The following is a 17,575-nucleotide window of genomic DNA, read 5'->3' on the forward strand; positions in this document are numbered from 1 at the left end:
TGACTGTAACGAATCATTTAAAAGTCTCAAATTGAAGGGCACCTTGATGGCTCAGTCGGTTGAGTATCTGACTCTTGATTTGGGCTCAGGTCATGATCCCAGGGTTGTGGGTTTGAACCCTGCATTGGGCTCTGCACTTAGCATGGAGCCTGCTTAAGATTCTCTCTCTCTTCCTCCCTCTGCCCCCTTTCCCCACTTGTGCTGTCTCTCTCTCTCTCTCTAAAAAAAGTCTTAAATTGTGTATGGGTTAGATGGATAGCAAAACTTCAGAGTAATAGTATCTTAATGAAAACTCAGTTGTACTTGAAATAAACACTTCCCAGTTTCCCTTAGGATAGCCTCAACTTTTTTCTGCAGGAAGTTCTTTCAAAACTCCCCATTAGATCTCATATGCTGTAGCTTAAACAAATTAACTCCTGCTGTGTTGTTATTAGAAACAGTACTTACTCACATCTTCGGTCCTCACATGGGACTCTGGCACATGCTGACATATTTCCCCCAGACATGAGATGCAGCAAACAATACTGCTCTACCCTGTAAATACCTGCCTTGGTTTCTCCTTGCACAAGAATTATACCACAGTTCTCTCAAGTTTCTTCCTTTTTTTTAATGTTTTATTTTTATTTTTGAGAGAGAGTGCAAGCAGGGGAGGGGCATAGAGGGAGGCCGGCAGAGGATCTGAAGTGGGCTATGGGCTCTGTGCTGACAGCAGCAAGCCCTGTGCAGGATGCAGGGCTCGAACTCTTGAAACATGGGATCATGACCTGAGCTGAAGTTGGACTGAGCCACCCAGGTGCCCCTCATGTTTCTTCTTTTGATGATGTTAAGAACCTTGTCCCCCTTCTGCCCATCTTATTGGTGCTAATAATTAAGTGAATAATTTTGAGGCTTTTTAAGAAAGTGCCAGTCAACTTAGGGAAAGTTGCTTATCCTGTGTGCGACTGTTTTCTTACCTGTAAAACAAATATGTCAATACCACCTTTGGGTATTTAGTAATAAATATTAGAAATAATCTATGTAAAAAACTTGAATTTTAATGGACCTATAGTACACACTCATCAGAGGTACCTTTTTTGGTCTTATTATAAATTGTATTTATTAGTATACATCTTCACTAGATTTATAGCAGATGTTCAGTTAATGGATTATTGAATCAATAACTAAACAAACTAATAAATCAATGCCAAGTATTACACATTACGGAACATGAATGTAAAGGGGACCCTCCTGTCTGCAGCAAAGGCTGATGATCATCCCTGTTGCCAGTTTAGATTCACTCGGGCTTGTTTGGTCAGGCTGGTGTCATCCTAACCACGCCACCCCAAAGTCCGGAAGATCAATTGTAGATATAGGTTGGTACTAAAGGCTTTCTGGGGTTAGATTGTTTGTATGTTCTCCTTGGAAAACTCCACTCTATTTTAAAATAGAGGAAAAACTGCATTGGTCCCTGATTTTATCATGCCATTAAAATAGCAAAAGAAAACGTTCATGTTTTCATAATAAAAGAATTTATTATGCATCATATATCGGCAAATATATGGTAAATTGGAAGTAAGCTCATAAAAAAGACCCAACTGCTTAGATATTGATGCATTTGACTATGTGCTTCCCTACATGGAGAGGATGATAACACTGGGATAATAGTAGCCACTATCATATAATGGGGTGTGTACATGTGTGTCAGTGTGAGATTTCTCATGGTCCCAACAACCCTTAGGGTTGGATCTGATTTTCCCATTTAACTGGAGAGAAACTGAAGCTTGAGCATGAAGTACCTTCCCCAGGGTTGTGCACAGGTGACCTCCTGTCACACCTGTGCTTTCCCTGACAGTGGCTCTCTGAGTCCTCAGCAGCGGCAGAGCTTTGGGGCTTCTTTAGAGACAGGGATGTGGGCAGAGAAATTTAACAGAGACTACTGATCAGCCCATAGAAAGAACCAGATCCTGTGTCCTGGCAGATCCTTGCTAGTTAGGCTCCAAACAACATTTCAGATTCAGGATCCAGCCTTCACTGTGGTCTCTCCGTTTTCATCTGAGGTGTCTCTTCACATTCAAACACGGCACTTCCTAGCAGGTTTCAGAAGGATTAAGCAGAAATACAGTATTTCTGGATACATGAATGTTAAGAAATAAGAACAGAATATTCTCTGATACTGGTAAATCGTTACCCATAGTATTTTGTGATGCACGTGGTCAAATCAGGGCATAAATATAAGAAAATAAAAACTTTCAATCAAGTGTTTATATGACATTTTCATCACTCTACCAGAAGCACATTATTATGTTAGTCTTAGATTTTTAAGTTTCCAAAATTGTAAAACTGTATGTGCTAATGACTCTACCTATGATACTCTGCGGACCAGTGTCTGTGATCTGGCACCTGAGATTTCCTCAAAGGGCGATCTGAAAAGAAACATTAGGGTGTGTTCAAGTGAGAGGAGAATGTCTGTATTCAGGTCTTAAAGTTTGGGTGTAAGTCTGTTCCGTTGACAGTGGATTCCTGATGTATCACTCTAAACTGACGACTGTGCTCTCACGTTTATACAAACCAGTGCTTTTGGCTGCCCGTATTCCGACATGAACTTGAAAAAGGAGGCAACTCTTCATGACCGTCTGCGAGAACAGACACAGGCAAATTTGGAATCTGACTCTTCACATTCAAGATCAAAGAACCTCTGTAGTTTGAACTTCAACGGAAAACACGAGAAGGTGAACAGTCAGCCCAGGTAAGGAACTTTTTGAAAATGTAAATCAGAAAGTAAAGCATGCAGAATAAGAGCAAATATTTTAACTGTACTAGTTCCTCATGTTTCTCTGAAGCGGTTATGTTCGGTTTTGGGTATGATTATGTTCACTGGCTCCTAGAATTCATCTAAGTCTTGATGTTCATTTAAAACACATTTTTTATTTCTTCGCTCACAAAACTTTGAACTTACCCCTTTCTAAATACACATGTGAGGGATAAGAAAGCACATCTCATCTATAAAATTCCGTAAGAGTCCCCTTTATCTTGAACTTCTTTACTCTTTGGTATGGTGTCAGAGCCATGGCCGAGTATTTGCAGTCCCACCAGGACTGCGTCTCCTACCTGGGATCTGTCTTGTCATCGTTAATCCAGATGCACCTCACGCAGGATTTCTTCTCACTCGGAACAGTTTCTTTCCATTTTGACTCCTTGATCACGCTCTATCCTTTTGTTCTTAAGTGTGAACTTCTGTTTTAAGTAAGCATCAATTTTTGATTTTCATTTACATACTATCATTTTCTAAGGGGCTGCAAACACAACCTTATTTGGGATGTTTTAACCTAAATGTGTTAATAATCTAACAATTTTTTTTAAAAGAGCTCCCTTTCTCCAAGTCAGGAATTGTAAACAGAAAAATCCTACACTCAGTAAGCAATGGGAGATCAGACAGGTGGAGCCAAGAAACGCCTGTCAGAGAAGTGAGAAGTGGGTGTTTTTCAGACTCTGCTTCAGACAGAAGGCACTCCCCTTCAAGCCCTTGAAATACAGTAGACCCTCCTTCCTTGAGGCTTGAAGGAGCGGCTACTTGAGGGGCTGCTGTTTCTCTGAAACCTCCAGAGCTTTGCTCTTTTCATTCAGCACGTGAGAAAGGAAGAGGTGCGTGCCTTTCATCATGCGTGCCTTTCATCATGCCTTTCAGAGCTGCGTTTCCACTGCAACAACTTTCTGCCCATTTATGCCATGGGTCCCAGCAAGGCTGCTCCTTCACTCCCAAGGGGAGACCCATCCGTCGGGAGAGTTTGGTGCAAAGTGTGGGTTTTGTTCTTTTTCAGGCAAATGTTGGCAGAGGGTATTTGGATGACCTTTCATTCTTGTCCAATAGCTGATTTTGGCTTTACTCTCTCTGCACACCACTGTGCAGATTAGCTCTCCTGTAATGTACAATTTCTTTCCTATGGATACTCATGCCTCTCTATTTTTGTAGCTGTATCTTGCATTTTTGTTATTTGTTATACACCCACTTCTCTTGTTGAAACTTCACAGGGTCTAGTTGTTCTTTACTGCTTTTTCCCACCCACACTGTTTACAACTGTAAGTGGTTTGAAAGCTCAAGCATCCTTTCTATTTCCTAGTTGAGGGAGAATTTTTTCCCTTCCCTTTCTTAAAACTGTTTTCCAAGGAATGGTGTTTATTTATCCCACCCAGAATTATCGAGACCAGTACATCCGTTTGCTCGTACTCTTTTTGTTCTGTTATCTTTTTTTTTCCAAATAAAAACTCAGTTTCTCTTGTAAACATTTTAGACATTCATCCTCCGTGTCAAGAGTTGGAGAGATAGAACAGATCTTTGAAATGCTTTAAAAAAGCTGTTAGAACTGCCACATTCTTTAAGGCTAACTAAGCCTTTCTTTTTTAGCAAACACGGATGTATGGCCTCCCCAATCTTGAACTCCTCATAGGAACTTACTCTTTTCAATATATTATTATATGCTTTACCATTTTGAAGAGGATTTGCACTGAAATACATCAGATAAGTGTAATTACTACAGTAGAAAGAAGTAGAGAAAGCCAGTTGATAACCAAGCAGAAAAATCACACATGATCCTATCCTGTCGAATCCTATTCACGGATGCCAAGCACTGTAGAAGTAGCTGGGAGAGGGGAGGGGAGTCGTGCACATCTTGAATTCTTAAGCCTTCTTTTATTTTCCAGTCTCAAGACCAGCGCCCACATTGCACTCCAACCCCTGTACCCACCCCCGTTTTTTTAACCAGCCATCATGACAATGTTTGTATGGTACTGGCCCTAATGCCCACTTTGATTCTACACCCATCGCTATGACATCCTGTTCATGGTCTAGAATTCCAGGCTGGGGCGAAAAAAAAAACAATCAAGGAAATCATCAAGGAATCATATGTAGGCCAATTATGAGCAGAAAAAAAAATATATTTTAACTCTCCTCACAGTTTACTCGTAGTAGTTTCCTGAAGCTGACTTTTTCATAACCGAAATCTTTGCTCTTAAAACCACAAGATGTCAGATACCAGTGGAGGAGAATATATAAATTCCATCTCTTTTCTTCTACATGTTGAGGAGAATGACTTTTACTTGGCTCATGTCCCAGATAGACGTGGGGGTTAAATTACTGAAAATTAGAGTTACAGTTTCCACACGCCTCCCATCCACCCATCCATCCACCTATCTATCCATCCATCCATCATTGAGCTCAGGACAGGCCTTTTGTAATTTCTTATACCAGCAACACTTGCCACCTTAGAATCTCCAGACTGCTGACAATTCAAGTGCAAAATGTAAAATTAACTCTCAACATTCTTCCAGAATCAATTAGATACTGCCCAGCAATTTAGGGAATTTTGTCTTTTCCCTAACTCCTTATGAGTTTTGTGATTACTTTTTAAAAGTATGTGTGTTTTCATATTAATCTTGGTAGAGGCAGTTATGATTAGTAAATCATCTAATTACGTTCAAAGTTTCTGAATAGAGGGTCAAGTTTTAAAGTTGAGTGGATTACATGCTACCAGTGGTTTACAACATTCACGTTCATAGCAGTAATATTACATGTTAATACAACTTTAAAGAGTCAGACTCCCAATAGGTCATCATTACTAAAAAACCATATATTCTTTTTTCCTTGTGTTAATAGGGTCAGTCGTATTACATTCATGGTGCATTAAGTACAGGCAAATGACATTATACTTGAGTTTCTGTCATTTAAGTATGGACTCTTGGGGAGAGAGAATAGTTTTAAATTGTTTGACAGTTTTATAGTCTGCACGTACATTACCTTTGGAACTTCCCATAGTCTTGTGATTTAGGCAAAGCAGATATTATGATCATTATAATATTGCCATTTACAGTTGAGGAATTAGAGATCTTTAAAAGTAACTGATCTGGGACCCAAACATAGGTGTTCTCATTTGATCCAGCCTATTCCTGTTTCAGTAAACTAATAATAGTGATGCCAGAAGTATTAGTAATAATAACTAATATTCATATCACATGCTTACTTTGGGCCACAAAGCACTGTGCTAAACAGTGTATATACATCATTGTGTTAATTTCATTTTATCCTCACAACAACCTTATGTGTGATAAGTATTCTTATTCTGAGTTTATAACGCAAGACACCTGCAGGGTCAGAGACGTTAAGCAGAGTGTGCAGGACCACACAGACAATTAGTAGGAAAATTAGGATTTGGGTCTAGAATTGCCTGACTCCAAATCTTGGACATGTTTCAACTACGTTAGACTACAAAGGAATGTTGGTTTAATGTTTTGAAGGGCCTGGCTGAATTTATGTATGGACTACTTTTTACCGTATCTAGGATCCTAAGGGTCATCTTGTGATGTATTTATTTCTTATTTTGTGAAAATAGAACTATTGGAGGGGAGGACTCTTACTATGTTTCCCCAAAACCATTTACTCTCACTTACACTACATGTAATACAAAATTTTCTATCTTGAATACATTTCATTGTAATAGACTGAAGGCCTCACTCTGCAGCAAGGGAATTCAATTATACTCATTAAAACAGTGTCATCATAAAGAAATTACTTTGAAATGCAACTGCTCTCTCCCCCCATATTATCTTTTAACTGGCTTCCCTAGGCCCGAATGGGGCATTTTTTCCAGTCATTTCCCACCCACGTGAGTATTCTTTAATAACTTTTTCTTTTGCCTCCCCAAAGCGGTGCTTAATATATCCTAATTCATGCAATTGGTAGAACCACCATTGTTAATATCCAGTCATATTCATGTTCACTCATTGCTATTAAGAAAATATAAGAAAATGCCTAATAAATCTCATTTTATTTGTCCTAGTGCCTTCCATATTATAAATTTTGTACACTTCCCTAAGGCCTATATTGATAATACAAATGGCTGTGGAAAGCTATGGTAATCAGAGAGAATGGAACGTAGTGGAATAGTTCCTTAATGTTTCTTGTAATAAATTGTTCTGCCACAAGCAACTAGTTTATTTCCACTACTCGCATTAGCTGCACCATAAATACTTTCTGTGGGGTCCGTTCTCAGAATTAAAACAGTGTTAGTTGGTTGCTTCCGGTATTAACCTTCCAGGTTATTACAAGGGTTTTCCTTAATCCATCAGTGTCTTCTCTCACGACTTCCCACATAAATTCCCTGCTGTGGGAGATAAAGTCAACTCAGTGTCCCACTCCCTCCCCATCATCATCCACAGTATTGCTTTAATTACTGGGCTGGTGGTGCCTTTGTTCTCATTCTTCCTACCTTGTCTACTTCCGCCTATATCTTCTCCCTTCACAAAGGCTCATTTTTTGTCTTAAAGCATTCTATAGCAGTTCCAGCCCATATGAGCTTCTTGAGGTTAGAGATCACATTGTACACATTTCTGTATTTCTGACAACTAGTACAATGCCTGACACTCAGTAGGCGCTCAACAAATAAAATAGATTTGGAGCAACCACTCTGTGTCAGACACTTGCTAGGCCCAGGGATATGGACCTAATAAGAAATAGTCCCGCTCCTTGATCTTAGCCCTGCTTTGTGCTTTGCTCCATACACACTTCAGTAGCTTGTGTGTGTGCCTTTTTAATGCCTACTTTGTATGCGTGCCTTATTTTCTTGAAAGGACTGGAGGCTGCTAAAGAGGAGGAACCAGTTTTCATTATGCTTTTGTTGCTTCCTCATTCCAGTCACATTATAGGTTCTTAGTAAATCTAAGTTGGTGGGTTCAGGTATATACCTTACTTTGCCTCTTAGAGTCTCCATTTCTTCACCTGTAAAATGAATATAATATGTGAAGCCTAGATCTTGCATCTAGGTGTATAGATGTAGGTAGATATATATGTTATGACTGGGCCTGGCATGTAGTAGAGACTATTTAAATAATAGTTCCATATCTTTTCCAATTTTTATAAAAATCATTGATTTTAAAGTCTTGCAACTGGACCAGTCCTAGTTGTGTATATGCAGCACATGTTTGCACCAAAAATGGAAACTTAGAACTTTATTTATTTAGTCTGAGCTACTCCTTGGCATCCAGAACTCAATTAATTACACCCCTTAATCAAGTGAACAGTGATCAACCATCAAGACAACCAGGATCCTGTTGGCCCTCTAGAGGTTGTGGCTAGACAAGAAAGGCACCTCCACCCAGACAGACTCCCTCCCTCTCCACACCTCCAGGTGCACTCTGAGGGACCTCTAGCTAAGTATGACAATCCTGGGGCTGTGTAATGGGAAGGGACTCAAATATTGCCTACTCCTGCTTCTTGAGCATGGAAGGATATCAGAGCCAAAGAATTGAGTTTCCTTATTGACAGTGTCATGAATGGCAACTTTGAGCTCTCTCCCAGTCATTGCTCTGCTCACTATTCCATACCACCTTCTCCACAAGAATTGGGATCCTGACTGTAACCACGTCCTGAAATCAAACATATTCATTCATTCATTCATTCATTCATTCATTCATTCATTCTTTTCCATTTAACAAATACTTAGAAAAGTACTGTTCTGAAATCTAATGCAAAACAGACTAAAATCCTTGTCCTCAGTAAGCTTTCATTTGGTGATAAGAAAATCACCCAAGCTAGTGAAGTGGCAGGATGAGGATTTGAACTCAGGCAGGAGGACTCGGCAGCAGGCATGTTGATTCACTCATTGCATCGACATTTGTTCATTCGGCAAATACGTGTGGAGCTTCTCTGCTGGCTGAGTGGTGTGTCAGGTGCTAAGGACATGGGGGTGAACAAAACTGCCCCGTCCCTGCAGGTAGAGGAGATGGCTGAGGAAAGACAAAAGTAAACCGTAAATGAGGAGAAAATCACAGACTATGATTAAGTGCCACAGAAGAAGTAACAAAGGAGTGAATGGGCAACACTCAAAGTGTCTCCAGGATTACCTGTCTTAACGTCCTAGAGACCACAAGCAGATCCGTGCCATTAGGAAAAACAAGGTGGGGGGGATAGTTGTGTGGAATAGTTTGCAAATTGAAAATGAAGTGAGTCGTGTCAAGATCAGCTCAGCGGTGTGGACAGAAACAGTGCTGGGGTGAAAGGACTCGGCCCTCGTTGGATCCCCCTTGCCTAGCTTCCTTTGGCACTTTCGTGTTTTGTAAACAAATTGACGCTTCTGCTGATATGTTACAAAATACCCAATGTATGCCTTAAAAAGATCTTTAAAGCTATTTCTCTGAGCTGGTTCTCACAAGGCATTTTATAATTTATTGTGGATCTCTGGATTTCTGGAATCCTGCCTTGGCCCAGGCTCTTAGTAATTAAATGCTGCAGAACGGCGTGTGCTAATAAAAAGTCCACGGTTCCTTGCATAAAGGAATACTGCTGTTCCTGCACACCAGAAAAACAAGACTTTGTTGCCCAAGCACCAGCAGGCATTTTTTTCTCATCTACATACTTCATTTGGCTTTAAAGTAATTATTTTCCACTCACTGTAAATAGTAAAGTTGGGCCACTTAACGTGATTTTTTTCTTATAACTAAAACAAGGCTTATGTATTATAAGTAGAAAATATAGATAAGTAAAAATAAAACAATAAAAATTAAAAAATTAATAATACTCAGACCTTTCCTTGTCAGATAGCATAACTTATAGACTTATAAAAATATGACAAAATTCCCACTACAGTAATTCAGGTAATATAGAAGTTTTTTAAAAAAATTTCTCACTCCTCACTTCTCAACTCTGATGGGTGTCCTGAGGCTCCTTGTGTGAAGAGTCATGTTCTCTTTTACACTTTTTCTGTGGATATTCAGGTATTCAGATATGAATAAAAGATATTCACTCTTTTAAAAAACAGTACAGTAATTTTGTGTTAATGTTTCTTTTGAGGTTGGCTTGTATCACTCTGGGTAGATTAGGGTATAATCATGTTGGGGAAACATGACTGCATTCTTGACATGACCACATAAGGGAAGTTTTAAAGGACCCTGACATTAAATATAATAAATAAATAAAGCTTTAGCTTTTATAAAATACACACGTATTTTTATCCCAAGTTTATAATGGAGGTCTGAATAAGGCACCTGTAAATAAGTCAGCATTTATGGCCAGAAGAAAAATAACCTGGTCTTAGACTTTTATTTTTATATGGAAAAGTTGTAAAGACTTAAGCAACTAAGTCTGCCTACGAAGGAAAACAAATTTGCCCTATCCTTTATGCACTGCCACGTGAAACCATTGTTTGTTGGCTCAGAGAAAGTTCGACGATAAAAGATACTAGCTTAAAACATGCTTTATTTACTTAACAATGTGTCGTGGAAAATTTGCCATATTAAGTGGATTCAGTGCATTGTTTTTAATAATGATCGTATTCCATAGTGTGGACGTACCGTAGCTCATTCGCCTATTGACAGGTATTCAGGTTGTTTCCAGTATTTTCCCTCTGTAAATAGTGCTGCAGTAAACACTTTCATATGTAGATGATTTATTGATGCTTTATAATGCAGTACTTTTAAAAGTTGAATTGCATTTTACTTATAAACTAAACATACAGTATGGATCCTTTCTTAGGTTATAGAGTCTTACAGAGTCCTTGATTTATTTTGCTTTACTATAACTAAATTCACATATACAAACATCTACATACATGTGTACACACACATAAACATAAGAATACATATGTAGAAAGCCTTTGCAGTCCTCATAATGTGTCCCCAGCCTGCACATCTCACCTCATCACACACCACAGCCACTATTTCTTCCCCTGCCTGCTTTCCACATGCCAATGTCTTTGCGGTGTCTCTCTCGACGCTTCCCTTAGTAAAACTTGGTTTGAGCCCTCTGCAAACTCATCTCCTGAAAGCTTTTTCGGATCTCACTGACATTTTAAGCAGGAAATCCCCTCCCACTTTGTGATCCCAAAGCAATTTCTTCCTCTCTTCGTGTAGCCCTTTCCTCAGTCTGCTTTGTGTGGAAATTGGCACTGCTCACATCTGTATCCTCCGGTAGATTATGAGTCTCTTGGTGGCAGACACCATTTCGGATGAATGCAACACCTGCATTTAGGAAAAGCTCAAAGAAATATTTGTTGGACTTGGGCAATTTGTCTAAGAAATAAAAAGCAGTCAGAGCTCAATATTTGCCTTTCAAGCCCTACTCTAAGTTGTAACTACTGCAGTTATTAAGGCCATTTTGAGAAAAGTAGTAATGTAAATCCATCACATGTTATATGTATATTTTTGGCTTTAGGAGCCTTTTCCTTTACTGCTAGAACAGGAGTCAGCAAACTTTTTCTCTAAAGGGCCACGTAGTAAATATGTTAAGCTCTGGGAACCTTAAGATCTCTTCTACAGTTTCTCAGCTTGACCACTGTTGTGTGAAAGCAGCAGTGGACAGTAAGTAGCAAATGAGCAGGGCTGAATTCTACTAAAATTTCATTCACAGAAACAATGGGCAGGATTTGACTCCTGGACTGTCTTTTGCAACTCCTGTTCTGGAAGGCATCTAACTACACTTAGACGACTAACCTGACTTAAATCCAAACTCTGATTTTTCCACTTTGGCTCTTCTGTTTACTGTGTGACTTTGGGCCAACTAGTAAGCCTCTCTGTGTTTTTCAACACATGTGATTAATATTACCTACCTTCATGTTAGGCATCTAGTTCAGGGCCTAGCATTTACTGAACCCAGAAACAGTAGCCACTAACTTGCCTTATTAAATGTAGCTGAAGCATAGAAAGAGGGTCAGAGAGTATGCGGTCCCTTTTTCCAAGCGGACATAGCAGAATCCTAAGGACAAGGCAAATGGAAAACCAGTGGGTAGCAGAGCCTTTCAGATAACAGGGTCAGGTCTCACCAACAGAAACAGGAATCCTCTTAGTCATGTGCCCTCCTCTGTAGAGTGCATAGGGATAAACGGACAGACAGGTAGCCTGGCATTTACTGCTCTGACAGCAATATCACTAACAAAAGATTTTGAAGATTGCTTGGAGCACCTGGAACTAGGAAGGCTGTATAAAAAGTATAGGCTAGGCTTCAAGCAGAATTATCGGTGAAATAGTAATACCTGGGGATTTTAATCGTGCTACTTTTTAGCTAAAATACAAACAATTATTCTTTGGCATATTACTGGCCTAATCATCTGCAAACGTTTCTACTGTCTGTATGCAGTACATTCTTTTAAGATTCAGCCCTTCAATTGCTTTTCCCTCTGCCGTCAAGGTGAAGCCCAGACACTTGAGAACAGTGTGCAGGGCTCTCCACAACTTGGCTTTAGCTTGTTCTTTTAGTTCTTTGTGCTCCTTGCACAGGGCAGGTGCTTTAGCCAAATAGGTTGATTAGTTTCTTCATGTCCTGCAAACACCCTCCCTCCCATTTTGCTTATGCTCGGTCTACGGCAGTTTCTGCTTTTCTCCCACCCTAATTTTCTAGAATTTTACAAGGCTGTTGGTCATGCACATCTCCCTTCTGTCAGGACCTGACCCAGCTGCATTCTGCGCAGAACTCCCCACTAGCCTAGTGCCAGGCCATCTCTCCCTCCGGCTGCCAGGAGCATGATTGACACTCCCTTTCTTCTGCTTTGTCTGTGACATCTCCTTGATGCCTTCTGTAAATGCTCAGCAAACATTGGACAGTGATGTACAGAGTACAAATCCAACCTGGATATGGAGTCTACAGACTTGAGTTTGTGTTCTGGCTTCCCCATTGACTCACTGTGTGCCCAAGATGGGCAAGTAGCTTAAGATCTCTGAGCCTTGGACCCTTTATTTATGCCAGGAGTCCTATCCCCACCTTACAGAGTTTGCACGAATGACGTGAGGGTGAACAAAGTGAAGAGTGGAGGAGTCCTTAGAAGGCATCTATCTCCCTCAGGAAATGTTACTGAGCCTGAACCGATTACAAGGTTTCGCTTGGTGTTATCTCCCCAGTGATGTAATAATTTTGAAAGTGAGACTGTACTGAAATATATTGGTGGTAAATGGCAGTGCCTGGAATTTTTTTTAAACTACTCAGTAAATTTATTTGATTTATTTTTAAGTTGCTTTTTAAAATCCCCATCAAAATTATATAAGGCATACCAGCTTCTGTTTTCCAAAATTTTTAAGTTAGAATCAAGATCTTCATCAGTACCTATTGTAGAGGGATGCTTTAAGATGGTTTGAAAATCAGCTCAGTTTCATCAAATTTGTCAAGTTTGGGGGAATATACCCAAACAAATATTTGCCAAAATATATAAACAGAGCTAAAATTATTCTTTTTTCCATCTCACTCTTTGCAAAATGACTGCACCATGCCATTTAGTGCACATGTTGTGCCCCTGGCATTCCACATTGACCAGCTTTCTCCACCAGATGCTCGCTGCTTCAATTTAAGCCCTCTTTCTATTGTTAATATTCTTTCTTACAAGGATCTAAATAAATCCTGATGATCTGTATATATCCAGAATGTAATGAAAATTAAGCATATCGAATCAATGAAAATATTCCTCACATTTTTATGCGTGTCTGTGCTGCCTAAAAGTTTGTAGACTATTTTGTAATATATCGTTTCACTCATTGCTCAGAACCAACACCTTAAGGCAAGCCCAGTCTCCATTTTGCACTTTGGGAAGCTGAGACCGGTAGATTTGAAAATGAGCTCTGGCTCACAAACCTCGAGCCTGGACCCAGATTTTCTACACTGAGGGCACCAGACCTCCTTTTAAGATCCAAAGATGGGATTTCAAAAGAAATTCTTTCTCAGTTTCTTGGTTTTTTTGATTTAAAAAAGGTCTCAGTGGTAAAAAGGATAATCTAAGTGATATGTGGCTAAAATTACCTAGAGTTATGTAGAAGTTGCTTAGGTTTCTGTGTAAGGTTTTGGGAACTGAATCGGTGTCCTCACGTAAAACAGAAATTGAAGAAACACTCAGGAGCTTATCAGTGAGGATAAAATGAGAGAGCTGCTATACAGGTAATAGGAAAATACATTTGCAAAGCAAGCTATTATAATTTTCATTAAAATCATAAATATATGCAGATAAATCAATCAACTATCTCAGGGTCTCTCTACTTAAAAGTAATTTACTAGGTAATTAGCAATGCTGGAGAAAGTTTCATTTTAGAAACTTCCATGTTCATTATAAGCCATGAGCTTCAAGTTTTAATAAAGTTGTATGATGGAAAAGTTACAAAATTAGTCCTTACTGCATACCAGAGCGTTTTAAAAGTTAATTAATTCACTGACATTCAACTGCGTAAATTACTTTATACAGTTGTTTTAGTACAATGTCTATAATCTTCTGATCAAAATAAGAGCTAAAATCATAAGTAGCAATTATTATTTACCCACCTATTAGCACACCGTCCCCTACCATCCCTGCTAGCTTCTCCTCAGAGTCTGAAGAGATTATTCTCCAGAGAGTTTTGGAAACTTTTTACTGTAACAGAATGAATGGGGGTTGCAGAGGGGAGAGCTTTCAAGTCACAGGCTTCAAAGTTGGTTTCCGGACGGAAAGTATATTTTTAAAATCTTATATGGAAGAAGAATTCTAACAAGGTTGTGTGCAGCAACATACCTGCTAATTCACTATTGTTTACTCGGTGGTTTCTATTTAAATTTGTGCTGCTGTCATGATTTATTCCTACCTCACAGGATAATGAATCTAGATTTTATTTCTGTTCTCTGCCCAGACTTGTACAGCAGGCAAAGTGTTTGAAAATCAAAGGAAAAGAAGATATTGACTTGGATAATCTCTTCAGAGGTAAAAACGAAAATACTAGCAAAAACACAGACTATGCTTTTTTGTGTGAAATATGTCTTATTTGTTTGCTGGGTTGGTTTTATCACTCCAGTAGAGAACAGTGGAACGAACTTGAAGAGGGGAGGAAGATTTGTGTTCTAGTCCCAACCCTTCGGACAAGTAGGTTCCACTACTTCTACAGCCTGACCTCGATTCCCTCATTTTTAAAGTGAAAGGGCTAGACTGTGATTTCTGTGGTCCTCACTCCTGATGGGACAAATCAGAACCTATCAAAGTAAAGGTCTCTGTGGTGGAGTCACTCGCCACCTGCAAGAGGGCATGGGGGAGGGAAATCAGGAGTATCTCATGGCATTTGTATATGTTGGGGGACTGGGAAATGTACCTCCTATTTAAGACAGGCAAGAAGGTTATTGGGGGAAAAGTTTAACCATTAAAAGCTGAAGGATTATTAGAGTGTAGGAAAAAGAACTGCCTGTCTTCATTTAATTCTCTTTCTTTCTGATTAAGCTTTGCTCTAGACAGAGTTTCACCTATAATTTTGAGGTTCTATTGTAGTAAGCTAAGGAATGAGTTTCCCCTTAGTTATGTTAATTTAGTGCAATAGTTTTTATCTCATCAGATGAAAACATTGGTAATTTGTAATCAGCGTTCTTATGTGTTCAGCCATAGTAGTTCTTCTGTATGTTTGTATCTCCCAGAACACCGTAGGAAATCTGTTCCTCTTCCAGAGGAAAAGAAAATTAGTGAGTTTTCTGCTGACTTGGCCCAAAGTGGAACAGATTAGCACAATTTGGTAGCACTGTGCTCATCTCCACTACAGTTACCCATTAGACTTTTCTTAAGAGAAAAAAAAAAAGTTGTACTTGGCAGCCATTGAACAAAAGAGTTATGACATCTGTGAGCAGAGCTAACCTATTCACTTCAGGCAGGGACCACACTCAGCTGTGGTTGGAATAATGACTCTTGATTTCATCTCAGCCGAAGAGGGAGGAAGAATCTTTTCCTCAGAAAATGAGGGCAGTTGAGTTACTTTGGTTTCTTTGTGCATCCACACATTTCTCCCTAACCAGAGAATTTCTGTGTAATATAATCAGGTCTGAGCATTTAGAAACTGCTCCATACAAATGTTCTAATCCACTTTACCATGCCTCCATTCTGTAAACAACATGTGTTTTGGAACCGTATAAAGAGCTCTAAAAAAGTGTCAGTGTTTTAATTCATATTTTGACACTTTTGAAAATATCTCCACAGAGTAATTATGTATATGTTCCTGTTAAAACAGATACACAGGCAATTTTGTAATTCACATAGTAAAAGTAGTAATGAGGATCATCCTTATAAAAATAGAAAATATCACTAGCAAAATGCATTTGCATAATGTGAAGGATGAAATCTCTTCTAACTTGTTCAGTATGTACTTATTCTTTTCTGCATCACTTTTAAAAGGTTTAGTCAACCTTAAAAATAAAACAGCCAGTTATTTTACCAGCCAAATGAGTTTATTTGGGAAAAGCAAAGAATTGCAATTAGGGACAAGGGATCTGTGGCAAAACCACAAGCAAATCTGGAGAAAAAAAGGAAAGGAACGTTACTTTATAAAGAAAAAGGAGGAAGTTGCTCTGAATGAAAGTCATTGGAGGGAGGAAAGGGAGAGTTCAGGGTGTGACGGTGACATTAAATGATCATTTAATATTTTCCTTTTAATTTTCTTCAGCCTGTAAGTCTCAGCATAAATTCCAAGTTCTTTTGAGTTATTTTGTTGTTGTTCTGAGTATAGATCTGAATAAACCCCTTAATTCATCAGGAGTATTTTTTTTTAAAGGAAAGTGAGTTAAAATTTGTTCTCCATTTCTCCTATGAGGGGAAATAGTATACTTTTGATATTTAAAGATTGTGTGTACATGTGTACATCCAACTTGTGTTTTTCATATCTTGGGCAGGTTTTTAATGTTTACTTGGAAACATCTTTGTTTTCTAAATCATTTTATTCACAATAGATATTCTTGGCAGATAAAATAAAAAAAATCTCACCATAATTTTCGAGGATCCTGCTTAGAGATACAACATTCTTTCCTTTACCATGATAATGTGTAAAAGTAAAATTGGATGATAGAACATTTTAATTAGTTATATAAATTTGTTGAGCAAAACATGATGATCTAAAAGCATGTCTGATAGTAAAATTGACAGCAGTTAGAGTTTGTCTTACTACTCTACAGGTGTACAGGTAAGCTTATTGGGTGTTACACCTAAGACGTGTCAAATGGTAGTTCTCTTTTCTGCCTTTTGTTAAGTAAAATAATGCATGAAAATACCGTTGCCGTATCTGCAGCACCACACCCCTTCTCTGGAATTGAGTTGGGCCTCTGTGTGGTGGTCTTTTAGGTTTTTACCTTTGCTAGTGAATGTTCCACAGAGAACCGCACAAAATGGGCTCCTTTGAACACAAATTGAGTGAAGCTACTCAAAGCACATTTCCGTTAAGTATAAAGGACCTGCTCACCTAAGTGATCTGCCCTTGTGCCAGTTGAGAGAGCCCCAGAACCAGAGCTGTTGAAACTCAGCTACTGGGTACCATAGACGCATGTCATTGTCAGGGCCACCACGCTGCACTACTCCAGGGGACATCTTTGTTGTTGTGGAATGTTCACTATAAAGGTTTTATTTTAACTATTTACTATTTTTGGTCTCAAATGTGTAAGTAATGCTTACTTAAAAAAAAATCCAAAAATTTCGTAAAGCAAAAAATACAAGAGATAGGCATGAAGAAACCTAATCGTTAATAAATCCCTCACATATTTATTTTGAATATAATAATTCACCTTCTCACTTTGTTACCAATACAGAATCATCTTCGGTGAACAATGACTGACTTTTTCCCTCCCCAGTTGCTAACATATCATGGC

At 38.9% G+C, this 17,575-nt stretch overlaps 1 protein-coding gene across 12 annotated transcripts in view; it reads left to right on the forward strand.

Annotated features, from left to right (window-relative positions):
* The window catches only part of L3MBTL4 (L3MBTL histone methyl-lysine binding protein 4), a 443,788-nt gene that overhangs the window by 321,241 nt on the left and 104,972 nt on the right, over window positions 1–17,575 (forward strand). For all 12 annotated transcript variants that reach the window (XM_045041371.1, XM_045041370.1, XM_045041373.1 and 9 more), the window contains 2 exons: window positions 2,552–2,725; window positions 14,599–14,669. In XM_045041371.1, coding sequence (XP_044897306.1) covers window positions 2,552–2,725; window positions 14,599–14,669 — 245 coding nt within the window. The remainder of the gene's footprint in view (window positions 1–2,551; window positions 2,726–14,598; window positions 14,670–17,575) is intronic.

Source organism: Felis catus, chromosome D3 (genome assembly GCF_018350175.1).
Source record: "Felis catus isolate Fca126 chromosome D3, F.catus_Fca126_mat1.0, whole genome shotgun sequence".
NCBI classification, from domain to species: domain Eukaryota; kingdom Metazoa; phylum Chordata; class Mammalia; order Carnivora; family Felidae; genus Felis; species Felis catus.